General features: G+C 32.7%; 1 protein-coding gene across 1 annotated transcript; it reads left to right on the forward strand.

Moving 5' to 3' along the window:
- Nucleotides 1-1626: 1626 nt before the first annotated feature.
- On the forward strand, nucleotides 1627-23836 carry LOC134268338 (transmembrane protease serine 9-like). Its single transcript, XM_062750580.1, has 19 exons — nucleotides 1627-1741; nucleotides 2674-2853; nucleotides 3359-3444; nucleotides 3599-3687; nucleotides 4021-4286; nucleotides 6195-6349; nucleotides 7362-7475; nucleotides 8691-8841; nucleotides 10363-10539; nucleotides 11398-11483; nucleotides 11610-11698; nucleotides 12095-12360; nucleotides 12931-13085; nucleotides 14626-14784; nucleotides 19031-19114; nucleotides 19386-19474; nucleotides 19821-20089; nucleotides 20380-20519; nucleotides 23596-23836. The coding sequence occupies exons 1-19, from the start codon at nucleotides 1672-1674 to the stop codon at nucleotides 23812-23814; spliced, it is 2844 nt and encodes a 947-aa protein (XP_062606564.1). The 5' UTR covers nucleotides 1627-1671; the 3' UTR covers nucleotides 23815-23836.
- The last annotated feature ends 1545 nt before the right edge of the window (nucleotides 23837-25381 follow it).

The following is a 25381-nucleotide window of genomic DNA, read 5'->3' on the forward strand; positions in this document are numbered from 1 at the left end:
GTTTGCTATACTCCTATTTTGAATTGTTTTATGGACTTTGATCTTGAATATAGTTCATTATCTCCCTATGTTTCATCCCAATACATTCCATTATAAATTACTGAAAATAAAAATGATCAGTTTTTGTAATACAAGTTTTTGTGCACGACTAAAGGAAATTCATTTTGAAGCAAACGACCTTTCTCATTTGCAAGCCCATTTAGGACCTATCAAAAATATTTTTGAATTCGATACAATGAATTGTCGAATTTGTTATAATAATGAATTTAATTCGTTATAACAATTTCTTTGAATTTGTTAGAACAAATTTAATCTGATATAACAAATTTGTTGAGTTCGTTATAACGAATTTAATCTGAAATAATAAATTTGTTGAATTCATATATAACGAAATCAAAAATTTGTTATAACGAATTAAATCCGTTTAAACAAATTCAGAAATTTGTTATGAAAAATTTCATTCGTTTAAACAAATTCTGAAGTTTGTAATAACAAATTAAATTTGTTTAAACTTTAAACAAATTCCTTTATTTGTTATAACGAATTAAATTCGTTTAATCAAATTCAACAATCACGGGCTATAGAAAAATACAATTATATGAATTTGGTATAACGATTTGTCGAATTCTTTTTAACAAATTAAAATTGTTATAACAAATAAAAGAATTTGTTTAAACAAATTTAATTTGTTATAACAAGTTTTAGAATTCATTAAAACAAGTTTTATTCTTATTAACAAATTTTTGAATTAGTTATTACGATTTCAACAAACTTGTTTTAACAGGTTAAATTCGTTATAACGAATTCAAAGAAATTGCTACAACGAATTGAATTCGTTATAACAAATTCAGCAAAAGTTATTTGAATTCAAAAATATATTCAAAATTTTAAAAAGGTACTGTTTGTTCAAATTCACAAAAAAGCCTAAACCAAGTTTCACAATTGATTAAAGGTTTATCGACTGTAAACTAAACACCTTAAACATTTGAAATTGGAAAATTATTTTTCTTCCCAAAAGGATTATATAAGGAAAACTGTCTGTAATAAAAACGTTAACAATAGATTTTGTTGATAACTTGCGTGTGAAATGCTATAGTTAAAGGTAAACCATAATTTACAATTGAACTGTTTCTTGAGTAAGCATGTTTATGTAGCAATACTTCAATGACAAACTCTTAGAAAATTTTATGTATGATTAAGGAACGTCTCTTCTGTCCTTAAGGGCCGTTTGATGGGAGGAAGCTTCGCATTACACATCGATTTTGAGAAGTCCAGCTTGCAGTCAGAGTTTGGAAAGGGTAGAGCATTCTGTCCCCAAAACATTCATTTAAAAATTACTAAAAATTAAAATGATCAATAAATGTAAGAAATGTTAATGTGTATGGCCAAAGAGAAATTTGAACCAAATGAACTTTCTTTGAATGTGATGAAGCAAAAGGTGATATATTTTACAAAACAAGACACGTAATAATCACATCTAAAGGACTAAGACTCCGTGATTATTTCAAATGAAAACAAACATAGAGATAAGCATGAACTTTGTAATATACCCCTACTTCCAATATAAATGGCTCTTAGGTCGAAATACCGATATCATGAACTTTTAATCCTGCTATCTTCACGATACAAGCCTGTTGATTCTCACGTTAATACCTTACTTCATTCCATTCCATGCGGGTCACAATGTGGTACCTTAACGTCTGTCTCCTGTTTGTAGGAATTCAATACACAGCGGCTTCAAGTAAGGTTACATGTACATGTATATATAAATAAATAAATTCTGAAATGCACTAAAGAATTTTCTTGCAAAAAGAAACAGTAACTCGGAAATGATAACTATAGTAAGTGATTCTTCGAAACATTGAAAGGAACTAAGAAATCTTTTAAATATTGCAAATTTTAAGCCATTGTTAGTCAAATCTATGTTTCTCTAATTTATCATATGCCATTGGTGCCTAAGAAAAGCTCCCTACATATATATGTAGTCCCTGCATGTTTCAATTTTTTATTTCATAAAATTTATCATCTTTTAAGGCATATTTTCTATCTCATAATTGGTAAGCAACCAACCCGCGAAAAAACACTGAAAAATTCCTATCCCATTTTAAAGTAGTCTTAGTGTTCAACTACATGTACTCAAAGAATCAGCTTATTTTTAAGTAGTCATGAACATTTTTTTCTATATCAGATATTTTCTAAAAAATAAATCTATTGCACTTGATTGCTTCATGTAATATATAAACAAGCAACAATGGTGTGCTTTCTACACTTTATGCTCACACTATACATGTAGTTGTTTTCCTAACGGGGTTTTAACTGCTATTCAGTTATAACTGAAATTCTACTGAAAGGTTACTGAATGACAAAGCTCTGTCCTTCAGTGACCTTTCAGTTTACTGATCGCTTCAGACCTGGCCTGGGGGCCATAAAACTTAGATGATCTCACTTTTGATCTCAGTCTCACTTTTACCAAAGGAATATATAGTGGAAAAGTGAGACTGGGATCAAAAGTGAGCTCGTTTAAGTTTTATGGCACCAAGGCCTGTTCACCCTTGCCGGTTTTCTTACAATTTACGGTAGAATTTTTTTTCATTCTCATTGGGGAAGAAAATAAGACAAGGTAAAATTTTCCGGTGTATACATGTTCATATACATTGTTTTTTGTTCCTGAAGCATGTACATCGCACTACCACGGCCGCTGTGTGAGCCTGTATGACGATTGTCACGTGGGAGACAGGTATAGTTACAACTACTGTGGCTTCCTACAGAAATGTTGTGTTACTCCGCATAGTACACACACCACCACAGCCGCACCACACCACGGAGGCGGAAGTGTTTCCACTCATAATAACGGTGGGTATAAAAAGATCGATAAAGTATGCTACAAAATGTGAGTTTATTGTCATTCGTGTCATCTGTCAATCAATTATTACTCACTTCGTCTCAGTAAAACCGTGTTTTTGCCTTTTAATAGACTCATACATGTACTTTATTATAAAAGATGGTTTGCGAACAAATATAAATAATTTATGTCTTATTCTCAAGCAGCAAATTTGTAATGAAAAAAAAAAATAAAACAAAAATGTCAATATATAAATTTTCTTTAAATCGACTGTACATTGTACTTGAAAATACATGCATATAGAAAATTTTAAAATTGAAGTTCAAACGTTATTTCTTAAAATTGAATGTTCTCTTTTCATCACTCTTAAAGCTAGGAGAGGGAATACATGTATTTAAGTTTACCTTGGCTTAATTACTGCATGTCATTTTAGGTGTCATTTTGACTGAAACTTTATGATGGTAAATGAGATAGTTTAATGCTTAAATTTTGAAGCGTTTTGTGTTCTATTTACAGGACAGTGTGGAACTTCATCAGTAGGTTCTACCCATACCAAAATTGTTGGTGGTACTACTGCCTCACATGGGGAATTTCCATGGCAGGTTTGAAAAAAATTAAAAGAAAAAATTAACATTTTATTTGCTTCGGTCGAGATTTAGGACATGCAAACAAGCTGGTACATGTAGTAATTGAATAAAAAAAGTTTTCTTGTTTGTGCTCATGAGCCTGCAGAACTAGTTGTTTCCTGTTTTTAAGGTGTCGCTGATGTATGGCGGAAGTCACGTGTGTGGTGGTACACTTATTGACTCACAGTGGGTCGCTACTGCTGCTCACTGCTTTGAAGAGTAAGTAGAATTTTTTATGAAATATTGGTTTATTCAAAACTTAGTTTTGACAAACTTCATATTAATCGTAAAAAATTAGCCAGATACATATGTACCCCAGGCCAAAGTTGTTGGCGAGTATATATGAAGTTCAAAACTATCCAACAATGGTATTCTGCCAAAAATAAAATAATCTTAATTTCTGTTCGGTATGTGCATAGAAAATCAGAGTGCCATCTTTTTTGCTACCATTATAATTAATCAAAGAAACAAGTTCGGTTTCAGCGCGAACTCCTGTGGTTTCAGCTTGACAGTCATCGACTCACATTAACTAGGTTTTCTGTTTGTTAAAAGTTACCACAACGTTCGTCACTGGACTGTCGGTGTGGGTCTTCACGACCGCCACCATATCTATACAAGTCAAGTCCACCATGTCCGCAACTTGATTGTCCACTCTGGCTACAATTCACGTACAAACCTCAACGATATTGCCCTGATGAAACTGGACAAACCAGTAGCTATCAACACTCAGTATGTCCGAGCTGCTTGTTTGCCAGACTCTAATGATCATTTCGAACAAACGACGTGTACAGTTACTGGATGGGGTGCCACCTACTTTGGTGAGTGGTTTAAAATTTACACTTAACAAAAATGTGTGGGGGGGGGATGAAAATTAATTTTTATAGGTAACGTTTTAAACATTGACTAATAAATGATATTGGATTGAAAAGAAATGTACCTCGGTACACATATAGTCATATGTGTGTGACTAGTTTACATTATAAGTACCAGATAATATTATTTTGAATATAATGTATTCATGAGATTATTCCTTATAGGCCTAAAATTCGGAATTTTTTGACAACAAAGTACTAGTATATAACAGTAAAATATCTCGTTTAGGTATTGAAATAAGCAGAAAGTTAATTATATGCATGTACATGCACATGTTAACATTAAATTAATTAATATGTCTTCTTTGTTTGCTTTAGATTTCTTCTTCAGGAACAGAGAGAGTTCAATTTTATCACGCATGAATGAAATCCAGAAAATAAATGATATGACATCTTTTGCAGAAAAAAAACTTGTTTAGTATTACATGTACAAGTAAACATGTCCGTGTCCATTAAAATGCCTTCATGTCTTACCTATCACACTTCTTGCTCCTTTTATAAGAACGACGGCTAAGTCAAGTTAAACATTGAAATGTTTTAATGTTTTGTTTATGTTGTCATGTTTTGCCTATAACACATTCTGCTCCGTGGACAGGAACAGTAGCTGAGCTAAGTTAAACATTAAATTGTTTTCATGTTTTTCCTATAACACTTGCTCATTAGATTAGAACGACGGCTAAGTCAAGTTAAACATTAAAATGTTTTCATGTTTTGCCTATAACACTTCTTGCTGCTTAGATAAGAACGAGGGCTAAGTCAAGTTAAACATTAAAATGTTTTCATGTTTTGCCTATAACACTTGCTCATTAGATTAGAACGACGGCTAAGTCAAGTTAAACATTAAAATGTTTTCATGTTTTGCCTATAACACTTGCTCATTAGATTAGAACGACGGCTAAGTCAAGTTAAACATTAAAATGTTTTCATGTTTTGCCTATAACACTTCTTGCTCCTTAGATAAGAACGGCGCTCCCGGAACCAGATATCTACATAAGGTGGATGTCCCAACAATGACTAACTCTAACTGCCGATATTTCCTTGGAAATTCAGCTGTTCACAACAGCAACATCTGCGCAGGTTTACGTCAAGGTGGCAAAGACGCTTGTCAGGTAACCACAGTAGATGGAATCGGACTAACATATTAATCAGGGGCATGGACACAGAGTTGAAACACATTATCTTAAAAATAATTCAGAATTTCATTTTCTACATATTTCAAGGGCGTTTTCGACATAGCCTGGTATGTTAAGTTCGATAACTATCGCTAGCGTCGATCGAAGTGGTTTTCTTTAAGTCATGGAGTAAAAAGTTGATCCCCACCTTGCATGTTCGATGCCCAATGTGGTATATTATACTTCTGCTTTCAGTTGTTGTAACAAAATCATGAGCGATTAAACTGACAGATATATATTGTTTTAGCACAAATCTGAAGCGAAGATCCTTCCATGCATTTATATGTATTACATGTAGAGCTTCTTTGTTAAGACAATTATTCCAGATGCAGAGGAAATGTTCCATGAGAGTTTTATACCTCTGGGCTTACTTGCTTTTACATTTTTGCTTGCACTCTGTTTGGAAACTAGTTAATATTTAAAGGCGTTGAATAAAATCCTGCTAATGTTATTGTCTAGCTCGCTTTCAGAAAGCCTTGAAAGAGGATACTGTCAATGCTTAATAGCTTTAGTATTCTTTGCTTGCAACAAAAGCCAAGGATTGAAAGATTGGGTCCTAAAAGCAGTCATTGCTTTATAGCTTTCTAGTTCTTTGCTTGCAACAGAACGAGGAAATTCAGATTTGTAGTCCTGCGGTGTTCAGATAGATAACTAATAAAGTAAAGTTACATTTAACATTCAGATAACCATGGTAATGCCCCGGGTGCTCAGTACTTAAGAAAGGTAGATGTACCGACGATGACAAACTCCCAGTGTCAGTATTTTCTGGGTAGAAATCACGTGCACACCAGTAATCTCTGCGCAGGTCTGAGAGCAGGCGGGAAAGATGCTTGCCAGGTTCGTAGGATCGCGTGTTTTTCATGGAAATTGGTCATGTTATGTGAAAATTTCATTCCTGTGGGATTGAGAATTATGCCTCTTTTTGTAAAAGCTTGCTCTTGTGTTGTGTTTTATTGAATTGATGTCCGAGTTGTAATACTTTATTCTTAATAACTGTGACTGTGCTTCTTGTTTTTGATGTTCCACAGTTTTTCTTGAACTGCTTTTGAATCGTTCTTGGTTGCTTTGCTCCTAAAATTTAGGATTCCTGTTTATTCAAATTTAAATTATTGTTATTGTTACCTACTGATGTGACAGGTGTTTGCATCTTTTACGATTAAAAGCTTATTTATCTATTCTTGTTTTCTTGCTTTTATGTTATTCAGTGTACTTTTATTCCCTAATGGTTATGCGCTTCTTGCTTTGATATTCAACGTTTTTTTTTTTTTGCATTGCTTTTGATTCGTTCTTGGTTGCTTTGCTTATAAGGTTAAAGGATGCCTGTTTATTCAAGTTTTATTTTTTGTAATTCTTACTTACTGGAGTGACAAGTGTTTGCATCCTTTACAATTAAAAGCTTCTTCATATGTTCTGTTTTTCTTGTTTTTATGTAATACATGTTCTTTTGTTTTTTATATGGGTATGTGCTTCTTAATTTGCTTTTGATGTCCCACAGTTTTTCTTGCTTTGCTGTTGATTCGTTCTTGGCTGCTTTGCTTATTAAAATAAAGGATGCCTGTTTATTCAGGTTTTATCCATTGTAATTCTTCCTTACTGATGGTTAAGTCTTTGCCTATTTATAATAGAGAATTAATGAAGAAAAACTAATCTTTTTTTGCATTTATCTGTTTTTTTGTAACAAATCTTGTAACAAATATGATGCAGTTATTATGCAACTATTTCAATTAAATATAATCAATGAATATCTGAAAAATTAAATTTTTGACTATTTGTTATAATGAAATCATTTTCCATAACAAAAACCCAGAGACTTTTTTAACTATTTGTGTTATCAAATATATTTTTCCAGGGTGATAGTGGCGGACCTTTAGTGTGTAAGAAGGACGGAGTGTGGAAATTGGCGGGAATCGTGTCCTGGGGATACGGCTGTGGGGACAGGAACGCCCCCGGGGTGTACACACGTGTCAGTTCCTTCATCTCTTGGATCAACCAACAAAAAGCAGCTCATTCATAGATGTACAAAAATATACTCATTATTTGTGGTATAAAGGAAAAAAGAAAAAATGCTTGTTCTTTCCTCAAAAATTGTTGTTTTTGGAAAGCTTTTCCCCAGTACCAAAAATTGGTATAGATCGTTGTTTCGATCTTATATGTTCAATTTAGTTAATACAAAACAAGGTTTTTAAATCAATGATTTTTTTTAGTTCAGAGAAATACATCTTTCATAGGTTTTTGTCAAAATAAGATTATTGATATGTCAGATTTGAATAACGACTTTTTAACCTTTGATTTATGCTTTCAAGTACGTTTCCTTTACATATGGCGAATACTCATGGAATGGCTAATGATATAGGTAACTCCAGATTTCCTTACCTTCTGATAGAGTCCATAAATAGATAAATGTTGGTACCAAGTGCAGGAGTACCGAGAACTATTTTTCTAACGTTTCAACTGCCAGTCGAAAATATTGCAGCTCTTTGACGAAAGAAAACAATAAAGCCTTTTTATAATTTTTACTGCCATTTAACCTGCGAAGACAATGTGTAGCCAGACAGTAATGTTTAGACCTATGTTGTTTGTGTATTGTAAAAAGTATTAGGTGCTTACATTGAACACATATAATGGGTTTCAATATCTCCATGTTGTTACACATCAAAGGTCGTTTGATTAAGTAGCAAAAGAGAGGAGTAGTGTTGCTAATTTTTCTGCCATTTTGAATCTCTTCGCAAAGTAAATACCATAATAAACTATAATGAATTTAAACTTTTTTCTGAATATTAAATGATTACAAGGGAATGAAACTCTATTCATTAGCTATATAGTACAGAGATAAAGAAAGGTTAACAAGGAAATACAGACCAGAAATGTGAAAAACCTCACCTTTTACTTAACGATAGCAATTGAAACAAATCAATGATCTGCTTATTTGATTTCAATACGATTTTAAGAGGAAGCTATAAGTCATTCGAAAATAGCATCCCTTTGTCTTTCTTTCGAGAGAAAAGGCCCAATAAAACCTTAAAATAAAAGTTTATACATGTAAATGACGGATCGTTTAAAGGAAAAGAAAATTAATGTCATTTGTTATGTAATGATCTCAAATATATGACACTTTTTGAACACTTCAAGATTTCTTTCTCTATTAAAAAATGCTCATATTACAACATGATCCTTTAATCTTGGGTCTGATTGCACGTTATCTAAGTGTCAAGTCTGCGATTCTCACGAATTTTCTCACTTCGGTCTCTTTCTACAAACTGAACTGGTCATAATGTGGCTCATCAACGTTTGTCTTCTGTTTCTCGGAGTACAATATACAGCAGCATCAAGTAAGCTTCTCCATGACCAAGAATTAGTTACCGATATCCATCGTCAATATATACTATTTTGAATTGCCATTCAACACAAATGGTAAAAGAAGTTTACGTAAAGATAGTCGTCCAAGAAATGTCTTAGCTGAAATTCGAGAACAAAACATATTTTACCTTACTGCAGGGAAGGAGAGTAAGATGAATGTTTTGAGGGTTAAATTTCTTTTACCTGTATATTATGAAATATACAAGTAAAAGTAATGATCTTCAATAGTTCCAAACCTTCAAGCTTACAATTTGTATTTTAAAAAGAATTTATTTCAAATCTATCAAAAATACTTAATGGCATCATTTTAAAACATGATTATACATTTGGTATTGATTTGGGAAGAAATAATATATTACGAGAACGTGAAAGGTATATTATATCACTATCATTCTCAGTTCCATGGGGTCAATGTACTTAAAAAATGTAGTTATATAATAAAGTTAGGTAAGAAATGGTACATGGATGATTAAGGAGGCTGGGGGATCAACAAATTGACCACAAATTAACCACCAGATTTAACTTATTTTCTTAGGGTATCTTAAGCTGTCAACTATCATTTGGCAAAGAAAAAATTCATACATTTTAGTTTTAAAATTTGATCATTTTTGTATATCTTTATATGGAGCTCTTCTTTCAAAGGAGATAGAAATAGCCTGAAAATGGCTGCCACCCCAACCTCTTTAATTTGATCCTTAAATCAATGATCATTTCTTGGGAATATTAAGCTAGGCAACAATTCACACTTGTACATTTTAAAGGCAAATTTACACGAGTACTGTTTTCAAATTTTTATTGTTAAAAAGTTACCTGCACTAAATTAACTTCTTTAATTTGATAAAGTGTGATATTTGAAGGAAGTTTTTTGCCATTAATTAAGCATTGTAAATGATAAAGAAATCATCCTTAAGTTTTTGGCACTAAAATGATTAATTGCATTCGAAATGGTCAACTCTAAGCACAGGTCGAGCTCCATAATTTAATAGAAGATAAATTAAATAACGTTGTATACGTACACATCTACATGCAGTGTATGTCAAATATATTCCAAATTTATTTCTTGATACTAAAATACATGTAACATAAGGTATTTTCATTCTTTTTGAAAAATTTTTAAAATAACCAGAAGAGAACAGAAAAAAAATCGATGTACGAATTTTGTTTTTACAAATAAAAAAAAATTAAACTAAATAAATTCCAATAAAAATATATTGAAATATATGGAGATAACGCAAAGAATTCAAGCTCTGCAAAAGCAGAGCAAACACCGACTTCCATAATATCAAAGGTTGGATCAGGTGCCATGAGGAGTGGGCATCCCCTGCCGACCGGTCGTGTACTCTTTGTCATGATCGGGAAATAACAGAAAATCAGTCGTCAAATCAGTGTGTAAACACTGGACTAACAATTATATGAAAAACATCAGTCAGCATATGACTTTTAAATGCATTTAAAATAAAGCTTCATCGATCATTATTTTATCTTTGTTTAAGCATGTTCCACTTCACTGCATGGTCGCTGTGTACATTTATATGACTATTGTCACGTTGGAGACAGCTATACGTATAACTTCTGTGGATTCCTGCAGAAATGTTGTATCCCTCCGACTTATGTACAAACACACACCACACCACCCCCACATTCCGGAGGTGTGTCCCCGAATAATGTAGGTAAGACCTTTAATGTGTTTGTGTGATCACCGTTCACTTCAAGCAGCATCCATTTTTTGTTGTATTTAATGTAAGTCTTGGTTTTTCTTGTACATATAATATTGAACGAATCTGGCCTTCATAATATAACAAAATATATGTTTATACAGTCACCATTGCCTGCGTCAATTAAAAATTAAGTTGAAAATTTATTCATTTTGTTTATAAATTAAAGTAATGAAAATATTGTGAAACACAAAATTAAAAATGATAGCATTATACATTTAACAATGTCAAATAATTATTATTTTCCTGAATGCTTACTTAAAGAAAATTGAACAAAATTTGACTAGAAAACGAGGTACATGTAGGCCGCTTGTGAATTGGATGGCAAACGTCTAACATGAAAGATACTCATCTTTTAAAGCAAGCAGTATTATTCATCTTTTCAATGATTATGACACCTTTTATTCATAAACTTAGTCAAAATGCAACATACCTCGTTGTCTTTGAGTTCCCATGGGCATGCGTGTCTTTATACGGTTTACGTACTACAAGTGTAAATATCATGAAAAGACTGAGTTCGTAATTGAAGACCTTATTTAATTGGTCTTTAATTACAAAGACTTATATTGAATTCTTGTTTCATCAGCTTGTTTGCCAATAACTTACCACTCTTTATAATTTTCAGCGTTTATATAGCGTGTATATCTTTAACTCGAGAATGTGTAAGATACTTATCATAAAACCACTAATCTTTTTTTTTTCTTTATTCTTTAAGCCAGAGGCTCATCAGATTATATAGATTCTGGACATTATCTTCAACGTGTACGAGTATGTAAGATATATAAAATTTTATTTACAACTTTTGATCAACAGCCCAATGCGGAACTTCATCGGTAGGTTCCACCCATACTAAAATAGTGGGCGGTACTACAGCATCACATGGGGAATTTCCATGGCAGGTTTGACAACAAACTTTTTTCCTCCAAACAATTGTATGCATTATGTTACATATCTTATCTCAGAATTATGATTTCGCTTTTACCAGTATTTTTTATGACAGAGACAGTAAACTTCCTGTTTTACAGGTGTCGCTGATGTACGGCGGAAGTCACGTGTGTGGTGGTACACTTATTGACTCACAGTGGGTCGCTACTGCTGCTCACTGCTTTGAAGAGTAAGTATATGATTTTTTTTTCACAATATGTTTTAATTGTAAGATAAATTGATGAATATAACCTGCTAATAGTTAATTATGATTGTGTAAGACTTGTACGTACAGTGTTAATATACATGTACTAATTCAGTATGAAAAGGAGGAATGAAATTACATACATGTATTTGGAAAATTTATAAATCACTATAGTCAGAATCAATACTCTAACCACTGAGCTATATGAATCAAGGTTGATATCTTCAGTCCAGCCTAAATTGCTTCATTTTTAATTGGAAAGCACTGAACATTTCTAGACGTGATCTAAAATGTTAGAAACTTACCAAGTAAGAAAAATTAAACAATGTACACAATGTTGTCCTCCACTATCTAACAGTGCAGTTTTCATTCTCTCTGTAGCTACCACAATGCTCGGTACTGGACCGTGGGTGTGGGGATGCACGATCGCCACCATGTGTATACAAGTCAGGTCCATCATGTCCGCAACTTGATTGTCCACTCTGGCTACAATTCACGTACAAACCTTAACGATATTGCCCTGATGAAACTGGACAAACCTGTAGATATCAACAGTCAATACATCCGAGCTGCCTGTCTGCCACATTCTTACGACCAATTCGAACAAATGACGTGTACAGTTACTGGATGGGGTGCCACATATTTCGGTACATATTGATTTAGAAACCAAAAGTAGCAGGGTTGATTGTTTGTTAAATGTTCCTGACAATGTTTTGCTCATATTTAGAGGGTTCCCATTGCCAATGGAGGGTTTTTACTCAGTTTATAAAATAAATAACTCGCATTGCACGATGCTATTAATATGTCGTCCTTCTTTGCTATCTAGATACGAACATGTCTATTGACTAAATACTTTTGACGGTAGTAGTACTTCTATTTTTCATTGCTTGCAATTACTTAAGTAAACGTCATTGACAAATTATTGCAACTTACCAAATCCTTGCTGTATACAATTAAATGAAAATTTTATTACTGTTTATGAAGCGATTGGATTTTATTTGGCTAATAAAGCGGGGAGATTAATGTAAGTTAATAATGCCAAAACTTGTATTATTCCATGCTTATTTTTCTTGGCCTTTAAACATTTGGCTCCTCGAATTAAAACGGTTCTTTTTCTTTTCATCTTTGCTATTATTTTCAATTTTTGTATGAAAAAAAAACCAATCTAAGTATAGTAAAATGTCCTTTATTAAAAGCAGTTTAAATTTTTTATTCAGATAACAACGGCAATGCCCCGGGCGCTCAGTACTTAAGAAAGGTTGATGTACCGACGATGACAAACTCCCAGTGTCAGTATTTCTTGGGTAGAAATCACGTGCACACAAGTAACATCTGCGCAGGTTTGAGGGCAGGCGGAAAAGATGCCTGTCAGGTTTGTATCAATTACAATTTGTAACATGGAAATTGCAGGACCATCAGGGAACTGGTTTTACACATTCTTTACCGTACAGGCATCTGGCTAGCATAAGATAAATGGAGGGCATAAAGTATATTTATGGCACGCCAAATTCACAAAAATGAGATAAACCTAGTTTCACATTTGATAAACTAGGTTTATCGACTGTAAACTATAGTTTACAAACCGTAAACTATAGTTAACGATTCGTTAAGTATAGTTAACGATTCGTCAAGTATAGTTAACGATTCGTTAAGTATAGTTTTCATCTGTAAAACTATATTTAAGGGTTGTTAACTATAGTTTACGAATGATAATCTAAGTTTATCTGTCTGTAATAAGCGTTAACAATAGATTTTGTTGATAAATATAGATTCACGTTTGAAAACTATAGTTTACAATCGTAAACTATAGTTAAGAGTTGTTAATCATAGTTTCACAAATCGTGAAACTATATTTATCAGATCGTTAGCTATAGTTAACGGTTTGTAAACTATAGTTTACAAATCGTGAAACTGTATTTATCAGATAATCTATGTTTTGCAATCGAAATGATTGTTTTCAGTGTTAAGTTTAGTTTACGGTTGTGAAACATAGATTATCGCGTTAACTATGGTTTACGGATGTAAAATATAAATTAACGTTGTTAACTATAGTATACAGTCCGTAAACTATAGTTTACAACCGATAAACCTAGTTTATCGACTGTGAATCTATGTTTGGCTCATTTTTGTGAATTTGGCGTGCCATATATATTGTTGCATGGTTTAGATCTTTTGTTTTTTGTGAAGTTAAGTGCATGTTAAACTAAGAGTTACTGGAGATCTCTTTTAGTATTTTTCACATTATAATGAAGATTGTGTTAGTTTTTATGTTATCTAATCAATGAATTGAAGTTTACTGCAATGAGATTTCTGTCCCAAAGTCATTGTATATTTTTTTTATTTAATCATTTTGCAATTCTAACTTTCAACCGTAAAAATACTATAAAATTTTGTAAAAGATTAAATAACATATGGAAAGCCTTAGGACATTATTCAATCTAAATGAAAACTAGAGGTACTGTGAGCAATGAGCTCACTAAATGATACCCCCCGCCTCCCATATGAATATAATGGCAGTGTCCATGTTTTGCTCTAGAAAATCAAAAATATATGTCAGATCAAAAAGTAAAATAGGAGGTGCACAATGGCAATATGTAATTAAGAATCTGTGAAAGTTTCATTAAATTTCCTTCAGTGGTATGAGAGGAGTTGCGGATAAGAGATGGGTACCCCAAAGCGTAACAGACGGACGGACGGAAATACCGATTACTATATACCCTCCCACTTTTCAAGCGGGGGGTATAACTAAAGCTTATTCAAACAAAGAAGAAAACAATGGTCCAATGCACGTACAATGTATTTCACATTTTTAGTGAAAAAGATTCATGGATTCAACAAAATTATGTTTCTTTAATATGTTTTATCACAATGTAAATAAAATAAAATACAAACATCTGGTAAAATGTTTTCAGGGTGACAGCGGTGGACCTTTAGTCTGTAAGAAGGACGGAGTGTGGAAACTGGCGGGAATCGTGTCCTGGGGGTACGGCTGTGGGGACAGGAACGCCCCCGGGGTGTACACACGTGTCAGTTCTTTCCTCACTTGGATAAACCAACAAAAAGCAGCTCATCCTTGATCTCTTCACAATAAACTTTTTTTAATGAAATGGTATAAAGAAAAACATACTAACATGTGTTTGTTGTGTCTTTTGGAAAGTCATTCATATCCTTAGTTACCTATCGTGGATGACTTGAAAAGACTTATTCAAATCTTATTATTCATATTGAAGGTGATTTTTAACCAAATAAATTGCATATGCTTTCAGTCTTAGCTCTTCTAAAGGAGATCAAATAGTCTGAAAATGGCCACAACTAGCCAGGCCTCTTAAAATGCAAGTCCATATCAGATTTATAGGAAACAGTTTGTATTCAAAGCAACATCCTAATCTCGAACCCAACTGGACCAAGAAAAACCTTTGCGATATCCAATGATTTTCATAGCTTATTCTGGGTAAAAATACATAAGGAAAACGTATTTTGGACTGTACATTCACTTTAACATACTGTACTCCGTATCCAGTGTATCTGAGATATCCGTGCCCCTTTTATGAATGTGCATTTGTTTGAAACTTTGAATAAATGTTTGGTCTTTGTAATTGAAATACAAGGTCAGCATAATGCAGAAAAGGGAGTATGAAAGCTTTCCAGTTCAGTTCATATAAATTAATTTATTTTTGAACTTTGCTTTCAACGAAAAATAAAAAATAAGGGTCAAGTACAAAATTAGACGAAAATAGTCCTATACACATAATCTGCAGTAAATCAGTTTTGTTATTATAATATTTTTGAAAGATCATAAATACTCATGTATAATTATATCAGTTATATTCTTATATAAATATATGTACAAAACGATAAATGAAATTACTTTTTAATGAATATTTACAAGCTCTTTGATTAAAATAATTTAGCATAATAAAAACCAAGAATACATGTAAAATAACAACACAAACTTTTTTTTTTACAGTTTGACAGGTCGACAGATAGATAGATTTACAGGCTGACAGGTCGACAGGTAGACAGCTTTTTTTTATATTTCCATGTATATTTATTCAGCTATATCACTACTTGTATCATCTTAGGAGGGGGGTCACTCATATCATAAGATACATGTACATGTACACTGAATGCCTAAAAGTGTAATTTTTATTCTCATTTCATATGCGCAATGTCTGATAACAGTTAGATGTATACATCTCCATTTGACAATCCAAACCTATGTCGACATATTGACAGGTCAACAGAATTACATATTTAAATAAACATGTCTACCTGTCGACCTGTCAAACCGTCGACCTGTCAACCTGTCGACCTCTCAACTTGTCAACCTGTCGACCTGTTAAGCAAACATAGTAGCATTTTTATGAACAGATGATCTTTTAAATTAATTCATATGCAAGATAAATATCTTGTTTTGTACATTTATGATCCATTTGGTATGATAATTGGTTGACAATATAGAATGAAGTTGGTTGGTATAACTAATTCACCAACAATGGCCCTAAATATTCATTAATATTTACATTTAATTCATATGCAAAATATGCTAATTTATCTTGTTTTGTACATTAATGAATATAAATGAATATGCAAAAATATATATTCTTACGAGAAAAAAATGGAACTATTTTCATAAAGACAATATCAACAAAAAATCCACAATCAAAATTTTATCAGTATAGAGAATGAATATCGTAACGTATACTGAGCATTTAGAAAGATTATTTGAAAGTCCAAGAAATTTACAATGAATAAAATGATGGTTGAAATAACCTTTGATTTATAAATACATCATTTAACGTTTATGTAACAAATAATGAGTCACAAAGTCTCTACTGTTCATATTAAAATAGAGACATATAATAACTGATAAGTCTCCTTACATATAGAACCATTCACAAAATAGTGTAACGATCTCGCCTGACATTTAAAAATAACTACTGTTGTCAAATTACCAACAATTGTAATATAATTTTATTCAAAAGATCTACTTTAAAAATAAATATATTTCAATTATTTATCCAAAAGATGGCTTGGATTTGCATGTGGGAAAATCTTGAATAAATCATTTACAGTTATCGTCTTCTTACTATAAGCAAAAACGAAGAACACGTAGCGAGATTAATAAGATTTTAGTCCATGAAAAGCAAAGTAAACGGTGAAAGAGCAAACGATGGCCATCTAAAAGAGTCAGTGATGAGATGAGGTATAAGAAGGGATATAAGTTTCGCCTGGACAGTTAACATGCTCCGTGCTCATTCTACTGATCATACAAACGGACAAATCCGTAAATAGCTAACTAAAGACTTAAAGGTTTAAACTGATGACTTAATTAACAGGATGAATTAAAACGTCAATCAACAATTAATCGTATTAAAAATATATTTACCTGCTAACAAGGTCGTCGTACCATCTGGACAATAGAATTCGTAATACTTTGACTTTTACGTAAAGTTTTTATTTTTTTAATCAAAATTAAGGGTTTTATTTCCCTCATGCATACATGTAGCTCAGATCCTTCGACGCATTTGGTTCCTGTCTTTGGCACCCCAAATTTTCAGCTTCAAGGTTATTTTGAATGAAACATTTCAGTTTCCAAACTTAGATATGATCATCACTATAGAGACATAATTTATCAGAATTCGAATCTGATGCATCTGAATTGGTACCGTTTATGATTTACATTGTATTATCAATTTATTTGTCTGTAGATGGCCACATTTTAGTAAAGTCTGGTCATTGTACGAAGAGCGAACAAATCTACCATAATGGACTTCCACTGATACATCAATACGTCAACTTTCCTTACCTATGCAGCAATGTACCTTTATTACCTACATACGGGGTTTAACATCTCTCAGTTGATTCAATGCGCGAGAGCATGCCCTACGTAACTATGAACAATTTTAAAAGGAGGTTGGTAATTGAAGCAATTCGGGTGTGATCGGTCGGCAAAGGATGCTCACTCCTCCACGGCACCAGATCAAACCTCTGATGTTTAAGACGTCCTTGTTTGCGCATCTTTTGATTTGTCTTGTTTTATATATGGACTTTTGAGCTTAAATATATGTACTGTGCATTATCACCATATAATTCATGATATTAATTTCCAGGACCAAAAAACACTAGGAAATAAAACGTTTCTGAACCGATAAAAAAATTTAATGTCTTCCTGTATAGCTATTAGCTATTAAGGTCCACGTTATCATTTTTGTACTTAATCACACCACAAGGACTTCACAGAACGATGTGATTAGGTTTCTGATATTATTATACATGCGTCGGTTTCTTATCATTGTCCTGCTTTTAACACTCGGCAGCCATGACAGGGAATCCATTGAAGTTTTGCCTTTTCCTTTCATTGATTGGAGGAGTGGCATTACAAGATTGTATGTAAAATTTCACAATTTATTTTTCAGGTTTTGGTAAAACGAATAATTTTCGAAAATACTTAATACTTTTAAATAATTTCATATTTCATTTTCATCAATAAGAAATGAAGTTCTTGAACTTAAATCAGAAATCACACATATAGATTTAACATTTTTTCACAAACTGTTTATTGCAAATTATATAATTTTATTAAACTTAAAGCAGAAAATCAACATTGAGAAATGGCGAGTTCTGCCAAATATTAGCAAAATATGATCTTTTGGTGAATTCTATTGACCTACAGTATGGATGATTAATTTTTACTTAATAAAATGTTTCTTATTTGATCAGAATAGTTTATTTAAAACTGCCTATAATTTTCAGTGTGTCACACAAATTATGGAGGAACCTGCGTTAATTATTACTTTAATAACTGCCTGTCCGGCTACTCCTATACCAGAAGTGGATGTGGTTTTCAGGAAATGTGCTGCATTCCTCCAAAGTTTCAACTAACTCCGCCCATCCATCCCGGTATGTATGAATATACATGTAACAATATATGGCATAGTAACTGTTTTAAAATTATTTTCTAAAACTAAGAAATATTCTTGATGTAGTTAATGATACAAAAATAGCCAACTTAATTATGTATTGATGAAATAATTTCTCATTTCAATTTTACTTACGAGTCAATGAAAACTGAGTTCTTTGGTTTTTTTTCTTTGTTTAATTACATGTAATTGACCATAAAACAGAATTCATCATACTTTATTAAATTAATTCAAAAACACCAAAATAATCCGGCTTATAAAGGCTGCTTGTTTTCATGAAATGGTCTCTTTGATATCGTGGAATCAACAGAGACAGATAATTATGCATGTACATTTACAAACATATTTTTGTCCAGGGTTGATATTATTCTCTTGTGATATTTCTTGAGGTCAGTGTGGATTAAGTACACCTATAACGACACATCAGTATAAAATAGTGGGAGGCACAAGGGCTAAGCCTGGCGAATTCCCATGGCAGGTACATTTTATTACAAAATATTTTTTTCTTTGAAATTTGTGTGAAGAAAATAAATCGTGCGGATATGTTGACTTAAATAATTTGTACTGTTTATTCTATTATATGTTTATATTTAAGTATCATTTTTTCAACACTTTCTTTTATATTTTAAACTTGTTTTACACCTACAATTTGAGTGTTACATATCTCAGTTAATTTTTAGATTATACATAATAAATATACATATCAAAGAGTGGTAACTTTTCTAGAATCCAACTTTATATCATGAAAGGTTTCAATGAGATCAAATGGACATCACGTGTGCGGTGGGATACTTATAGCTGATCAATGGGTTCTCACAGCTGCGCACTGCTTCAATGAGTAGGACTTAGTTGGATTGGAGCAACTAGATTTGTGTCATCCTCATCGGGAATCATTGGCCATTTGCAAAAACTAATTAAAGAATTTAATCCAAAAAGGCTATATAATACAATGTGTTGACAATAAACTGATATTTTATTTTGAAGTCTTATAAACTTTAAATAACGTAAACCATCTTCATTCGCATGCTAGAAGTGTTTTTGTATCCAGTAAATCACATCGCAATCTAATTATTTTAGCGTATATTAATCTAAAATGAGGAATTTCTGAATAAGAGGTTCAAAATTATGTACAGTAATTGCTAAACAGTATCTTTCTAAGTTTTTTTTCTTTTAATCACAAAAAGGAACAAGAATCCTAGAGCTTGGACAGTAGTGGTGGGAGAAAATGACCGGGCTGTGCTGGAGGGGCACGAAATCCTAGAGAAAGTGGATACCCTTTTCGTCCACTCCCACTATAGCCAAAGTCAGTACTTCAACGACATAGCAATGTTAAAATTAGGGAACCCTGTTCCCGCCTTTACAGAGTACGTCAGACCCGTCTGTCTCCCGTTAGCCAATGAGAGCTACGATGGAATGATTTGTACAGTGACCGGTTGGGGCGCTGCGTATAGCGGTAAGCCAATCACATATCTTGGATCTTACTTTTCCAATTTTATCTAAAAGTCCAAGGCTTTACATGTACGAATAATATATGTACACTGTGTATAAAGAACATTCTTCTGTCAGTGAAAGGAAATATTTAGGATTATCTTTACAATGCAAGAACATTTTAAGAAAACAATTTTTAAAAAATATTTATATCATTTCATTTGAAAATTAATTAAATATTCATTCATACTAATTAATTGTTTTTTGATTTACAGGTATTAATTAGAATTTTGTTTTCTTGAAACTCATTAACAGGCGGCCTTGGTACACGTGGCCTGTATAAAGCAAACGTTCCTCTGATCTCCAATTCAGTGTGTTCATATCTAATGGACAAAACTATTCCGGATACAGAAGTCTGTGCTGGCAGAAAACATGGTGGCGTTGACTCGTGTCAGGTACAATCTAATCGCAACTTCTCGGGCCTTTCATACTAGCCGACCTCTAACGGAAAGACCCGAGATGATGAGATTGAGGTATAATCCTCTCTTAGAAATTTGGAAACGTTCTCCGGTTGTCGCACAGTCATTGAAATTTACGTATTAATATTATTAAAAGCATTCCTATGAAATGTTGAAAACTTACCGAAGCCCCTTCAGTCGCTGATATGGAAACACGAATCTGTTCAGAAATTGAATAAAAACAGAATCTGGTGAACATGTATTTATCAGGCTTGAATTTGATCTGGGCAATAATTCTTGTTACATGTACATTTAACAAGTCAAAACGTGTTATAAGTAAGTTTTTTAAAACTGTAAAATAAAATAAAAATGAAATTATTTAGCCACACGCGATTAATAATAGATATACATAATTATACACTTAACAAAACTTCTAAGTGTTCGCTTTAATAAATGCATTTATTTAAAAACTACCTTAATTATAGAATGGTATGATATTTTCAAATTATTACAACAAAAAAGTCTTCTCAACAATTGTAGAAAGAAAAAAAAATATCACCGATGAAAACCAGTGTACCGTGACGAAGCTTAAAAACAATAAATCTGTACTTTACGGCGCGTATTTTGAGTAATAAGCAATTTTTTGTGATCATTATCAAATTATAAAACTGGTTTCACTAAAAACACAAAACATTGGCAAAATGATCATTAAGATAGAAGGGAGACTGTCGGAATGTTGATATCTGGACCATCCTTGCACTACGTTTTACTCACTTTTATTTTAGTGTTTAATTGTTCTTGATATTACTTTTAAAAATTAACAACCAGTTTCAAAACTCATTTAAACAATTTTCCCATAGGCTGTGCGTAATTTTTCATCGCCAATTTATCACAATTTGAAAGTTTTGGACAAAATTTAACCAAACCGGTAGTGACCTTAGCATGATCTTCGTCTGAGGCCAAAATTTTGCGTCACACCAGGTTAAGACAATCTTGGAAACATGAAAACAATCGTTTGAAAATGATTAGAAATCGGTGCTCGTGGCAGTCTAATATCAGCTCAAGCAGTCTGAATCATCCTTAAAGCGGTGCACTTACGTGCTAAACACCTTAAGATATTGACCGAAAGGCATCTGTGTGATGATGCACTATCAAATTCCCGGATCTTAATCCCATTGAACACATTTGGGATTTTTATAAGGAATGTCAAAGCCCCCGCCCCCTTCCACACAATTTCAACGGTTTTGACAGATCTATGCAGTAGGTGTGGCAGCAGATTGGTCATTCACCTATTTAGAGGTACATGGTATCCAACAGTAAAAATTGTCTTGTGGTAATTAGAGCGAGTGGCGGTCTTACTCCATAGGGAGTTTTTTGTGTGGATTTTCATTTTGAGGGTACATCATTTCCTTGACACTTTGCTTAAAATTCTGACGAGATATTAACATGAAATGTACGCAACATCCAAGTGAAATATGCATCATTACATGTAACCATGAATTTATGATATTATTTATTGTATGCATTTGTTTTTTAAACTCAAAAAATGTTCGGTGACCACTTAGAAGTTTGGTTCAGCGTACATGTTCAGGTATACGGTCATTTAAATTAAAAAAAAAAAAAGCCGTGAAAAAAGCTTCAAGTTACATTGTAATTCTCCTACCGGTCTGGACCTTCTTTGCTAGAATACACTAAATTAAATACATATCAATAGTCTTCAAGACTGACCCTTAAATGTAAATTTAGCAGCATACATGATACATGTAATTATGCAGTATACAGATTTTGACTTAAATACGAGGGATGTCCCAAAAAGTCGTAGACAATGTTTATAACTTTTTAAACATGCAACCAATACTTACCAAATTTTGCATAGATATAATATATTCAATGGTATCTAAAATTGTGAATTTTTAATTATATATCTTTCATATTAATAATATAAGGACGATTCATATGAAGTCCGATAAGGCCTGTCGGCGCACGAACAAAATTCCGAATAATTTACGCGTATAACTATTACATTTGCTTTTATTTCTTTAGTACTGTGTAAAACATTGAATTCAAATTTAATTCAGTGAAACCACAATCAAAATCTTAATAATGTATCAAAATTCCATATCTAGAAATAGGCGATTTGTGTCGTGATTTTCAATGTGTTGTATTTCAAAATGTTTTGGATATTTTAATTTGGCGAAGGCGCAAATTTAGGATTGTAGAAGTTAAATGAATTTTTTAGTGTATGTGGCAAGATAACGCGACAAGTGTTAATATCTTTTATACCCCCCGCTTGAAAAGCGGGAGGGTATATAGTAATCGTTAATTCCGTCCGTCCGTCCGTCTGTCTGTCCGTCCGTCTGCACGTCCGTCCGTCCGTCTGTTACGCCTTGGGGTACCCATCTCTTATTCGCAACTCCTCTCATACCACGGAATGAAATTTGATAAAACTTTCACAGAATCTTTATTACATATTGCCATTGTGCACCTCCTATTTTACTTTTTGATCCGATACATATTTTGGGTTTCCAGGCCACAGCAAAACATGGACTTTGTCATTATATCTATATGGAGGCGGGGGGTATCATTTAGTGAGCTCATCGCTCACAGTACCTCTAGTTTTTGTTGAGATCTCTTTAATCATCAAACGTCCATCTAAAATCATTATACTTTGCCTAAGCTCATTTGTTGTGCCTCACTGGCCCGCATTTTAAATTTCAAATTCAATAGCACATACATCTTTTAAAGTAATCCTTCAAAATTTATTTCAATTAGCTGGATATTTTTATTTCATATTAAGATGGATGAAATTCGACAAGAACTGCTCAAGTGTGAATGATGGCTTTAAGGTTCATCGATACTCTAATAAGATGAATAACTCTTCATGAAATAAAATGTTTATTATTGCTCAATAAGTTTGTCAAGTTGAAGTGTCTTTTTTTTGTTTTGTTTTTTCCTTGCAAGTTATAACATTAGAGTTTGTATTTCACTTTTAAAAGCATTCCTTATTATAAAAATTAAATTTGGATTTGGATGAGTAGGGGGTTTATTGACCTTAAATCCCTTATATTTTCAGGGGGATTCGGGAGGCCCGATGGTCTGTATCAAAGACGGTGTCTGGAAGATCGTGGGTATCGTGTCGTGGGGGTACTCCTGTGCTGAGGCCTACCAGCCGGGGGTCTACACCCGAGTGTCCGCCTACCTGGACTGGATCCAGTCCGTCCTGGCGTACTACGGGGGCCCCTCCGGATCCGCCCCAGTGGTGGGGAAAAGGGGCGTGGTCCATTATCCATAAACACGCTGTTGTGGAACTTTTATAGATTGTATTTTTAAATTAAAAAAAACAGTATATGGATGAATGTCTTTGAACAACTTGACAATGTTTTAATAACTGACAAAATATACAACCGATTTGAACATTTAATTTCTGTTCCAAAACAGTGGCGAATGAGGGAGTATTTTAGGCTATTTGTTTTCATATTTCAATATTTAGTTTGAAGCCTTAAAGTATCATTTGAAAAACCTCCTTTCAGCAAATATCTATAGTTGGGTAATCCTAAACATACCCCACCCCCTTTCGTCATTCTAAGTAGAACGAATTAGCAATTTTATTTGAACATTTACAAAATGATGGGTGTGAAATTTGACACTTTGCATTTCGACTCTGCTGCAATTATGAATTTAAATTACAATAAAACCTTTTAAGCAAATTTCAGAAAGTGATTAAGATTTACAAAAGTATATGTTTTTTTACATTTGTTGATTCTCAACCCCGGATTTTAAATATTGCTATATACTTTATTTTAAGAAAGTCGGCAAATGACACATTTCTTTGTACCAGATCGTGCCTTGTGTTAAAAGCACTCAACCAAAGGGGATTCAAAATTGAAAAGTTGATTTTATGTTGACATGCTTTTAAAATTCCAATCGGCTCTTGCCATTATCTGAACCGCAGGAAGGGGACAATATATACATAGACTTTTCAAGGTCGTTTACAGATTATTTAATTAGTTGTAAGACAGATTGGTTAATATCCTTATGTACATGTGCATTTCCTATATTCATCATTATCAATAAAACTAGAAGAATACTAATTAAGGATGATGTTTTACTAAAACACCGAGGGAGAGCAATGGCTCAGGTAATGTTAACGAAATATTTCTTTTTTGTAATTATCTTACAGAAAAAAAACTTCTTTTAAATAAACATTTAGATTTAAATGAAGCCCATATATCGATCGAAGACAACAAATTAATTTCATGCCTTGGATAAAATCTTAAGCTTGTAAATAAAATGCAGTTTTATGGCAGTTTATAGATCGCATGCCTTTAATGAATAAAAAAAGTTTTAATATCTTTGCGGATAAAAGAAATAATCCATCCATTCCTACACCACACCCCGATTTGAGAACATCCGAACTTCCTTGTTTGTCATGTAAACATACATGGTGTACCATTTTTTATTACATTTAATGATATCAAAATGAATTTTGTGAAATTCGATAGGCCTAACATCTTTGACAGGATTCATTTTTAAAGATTAATCGATTTTTATGTCCGTGATATTTGAAAATTTTGTCCGTCTAAACATGGAGTGCAGTAAACAAAGTAATTTAACATGAAAGAGGATATACATTCATAAAAGTACAAAGGCACGTTAAAATATTATGAATCAGGAAAATAAGTACATGTATAGATACTTTGTCATTAGATTTTAACAGCATGAAGACTGAACCAGGTGAAATGACATTTAACGCTCTGTTGGCTTTGCATAATTTATATACATGCATCTCCGGCTTGCACATCTGGCATTTTAACAAATATCTAAAAAAAAAAAGAAGGGAAAAAAACTGAAAGCATTTT

The sequence above is a fragment of the Saccostrea cucullata genome, unplaced genomic scaffold, assembly GCF_032062105.1.
Source record: "Saccostrea cucullata isolate Sc308-1 unplaced genomic scaffold, CSIRO_AGI_Scuc_v1 ctg998, whole genome shotgun sequence".
NCBI lineage: Eukaryota > Metazoa > Mollusca > Bivalvia > Ostreida > Ostreidae > Saccostrea > Saccostrea cuccullata.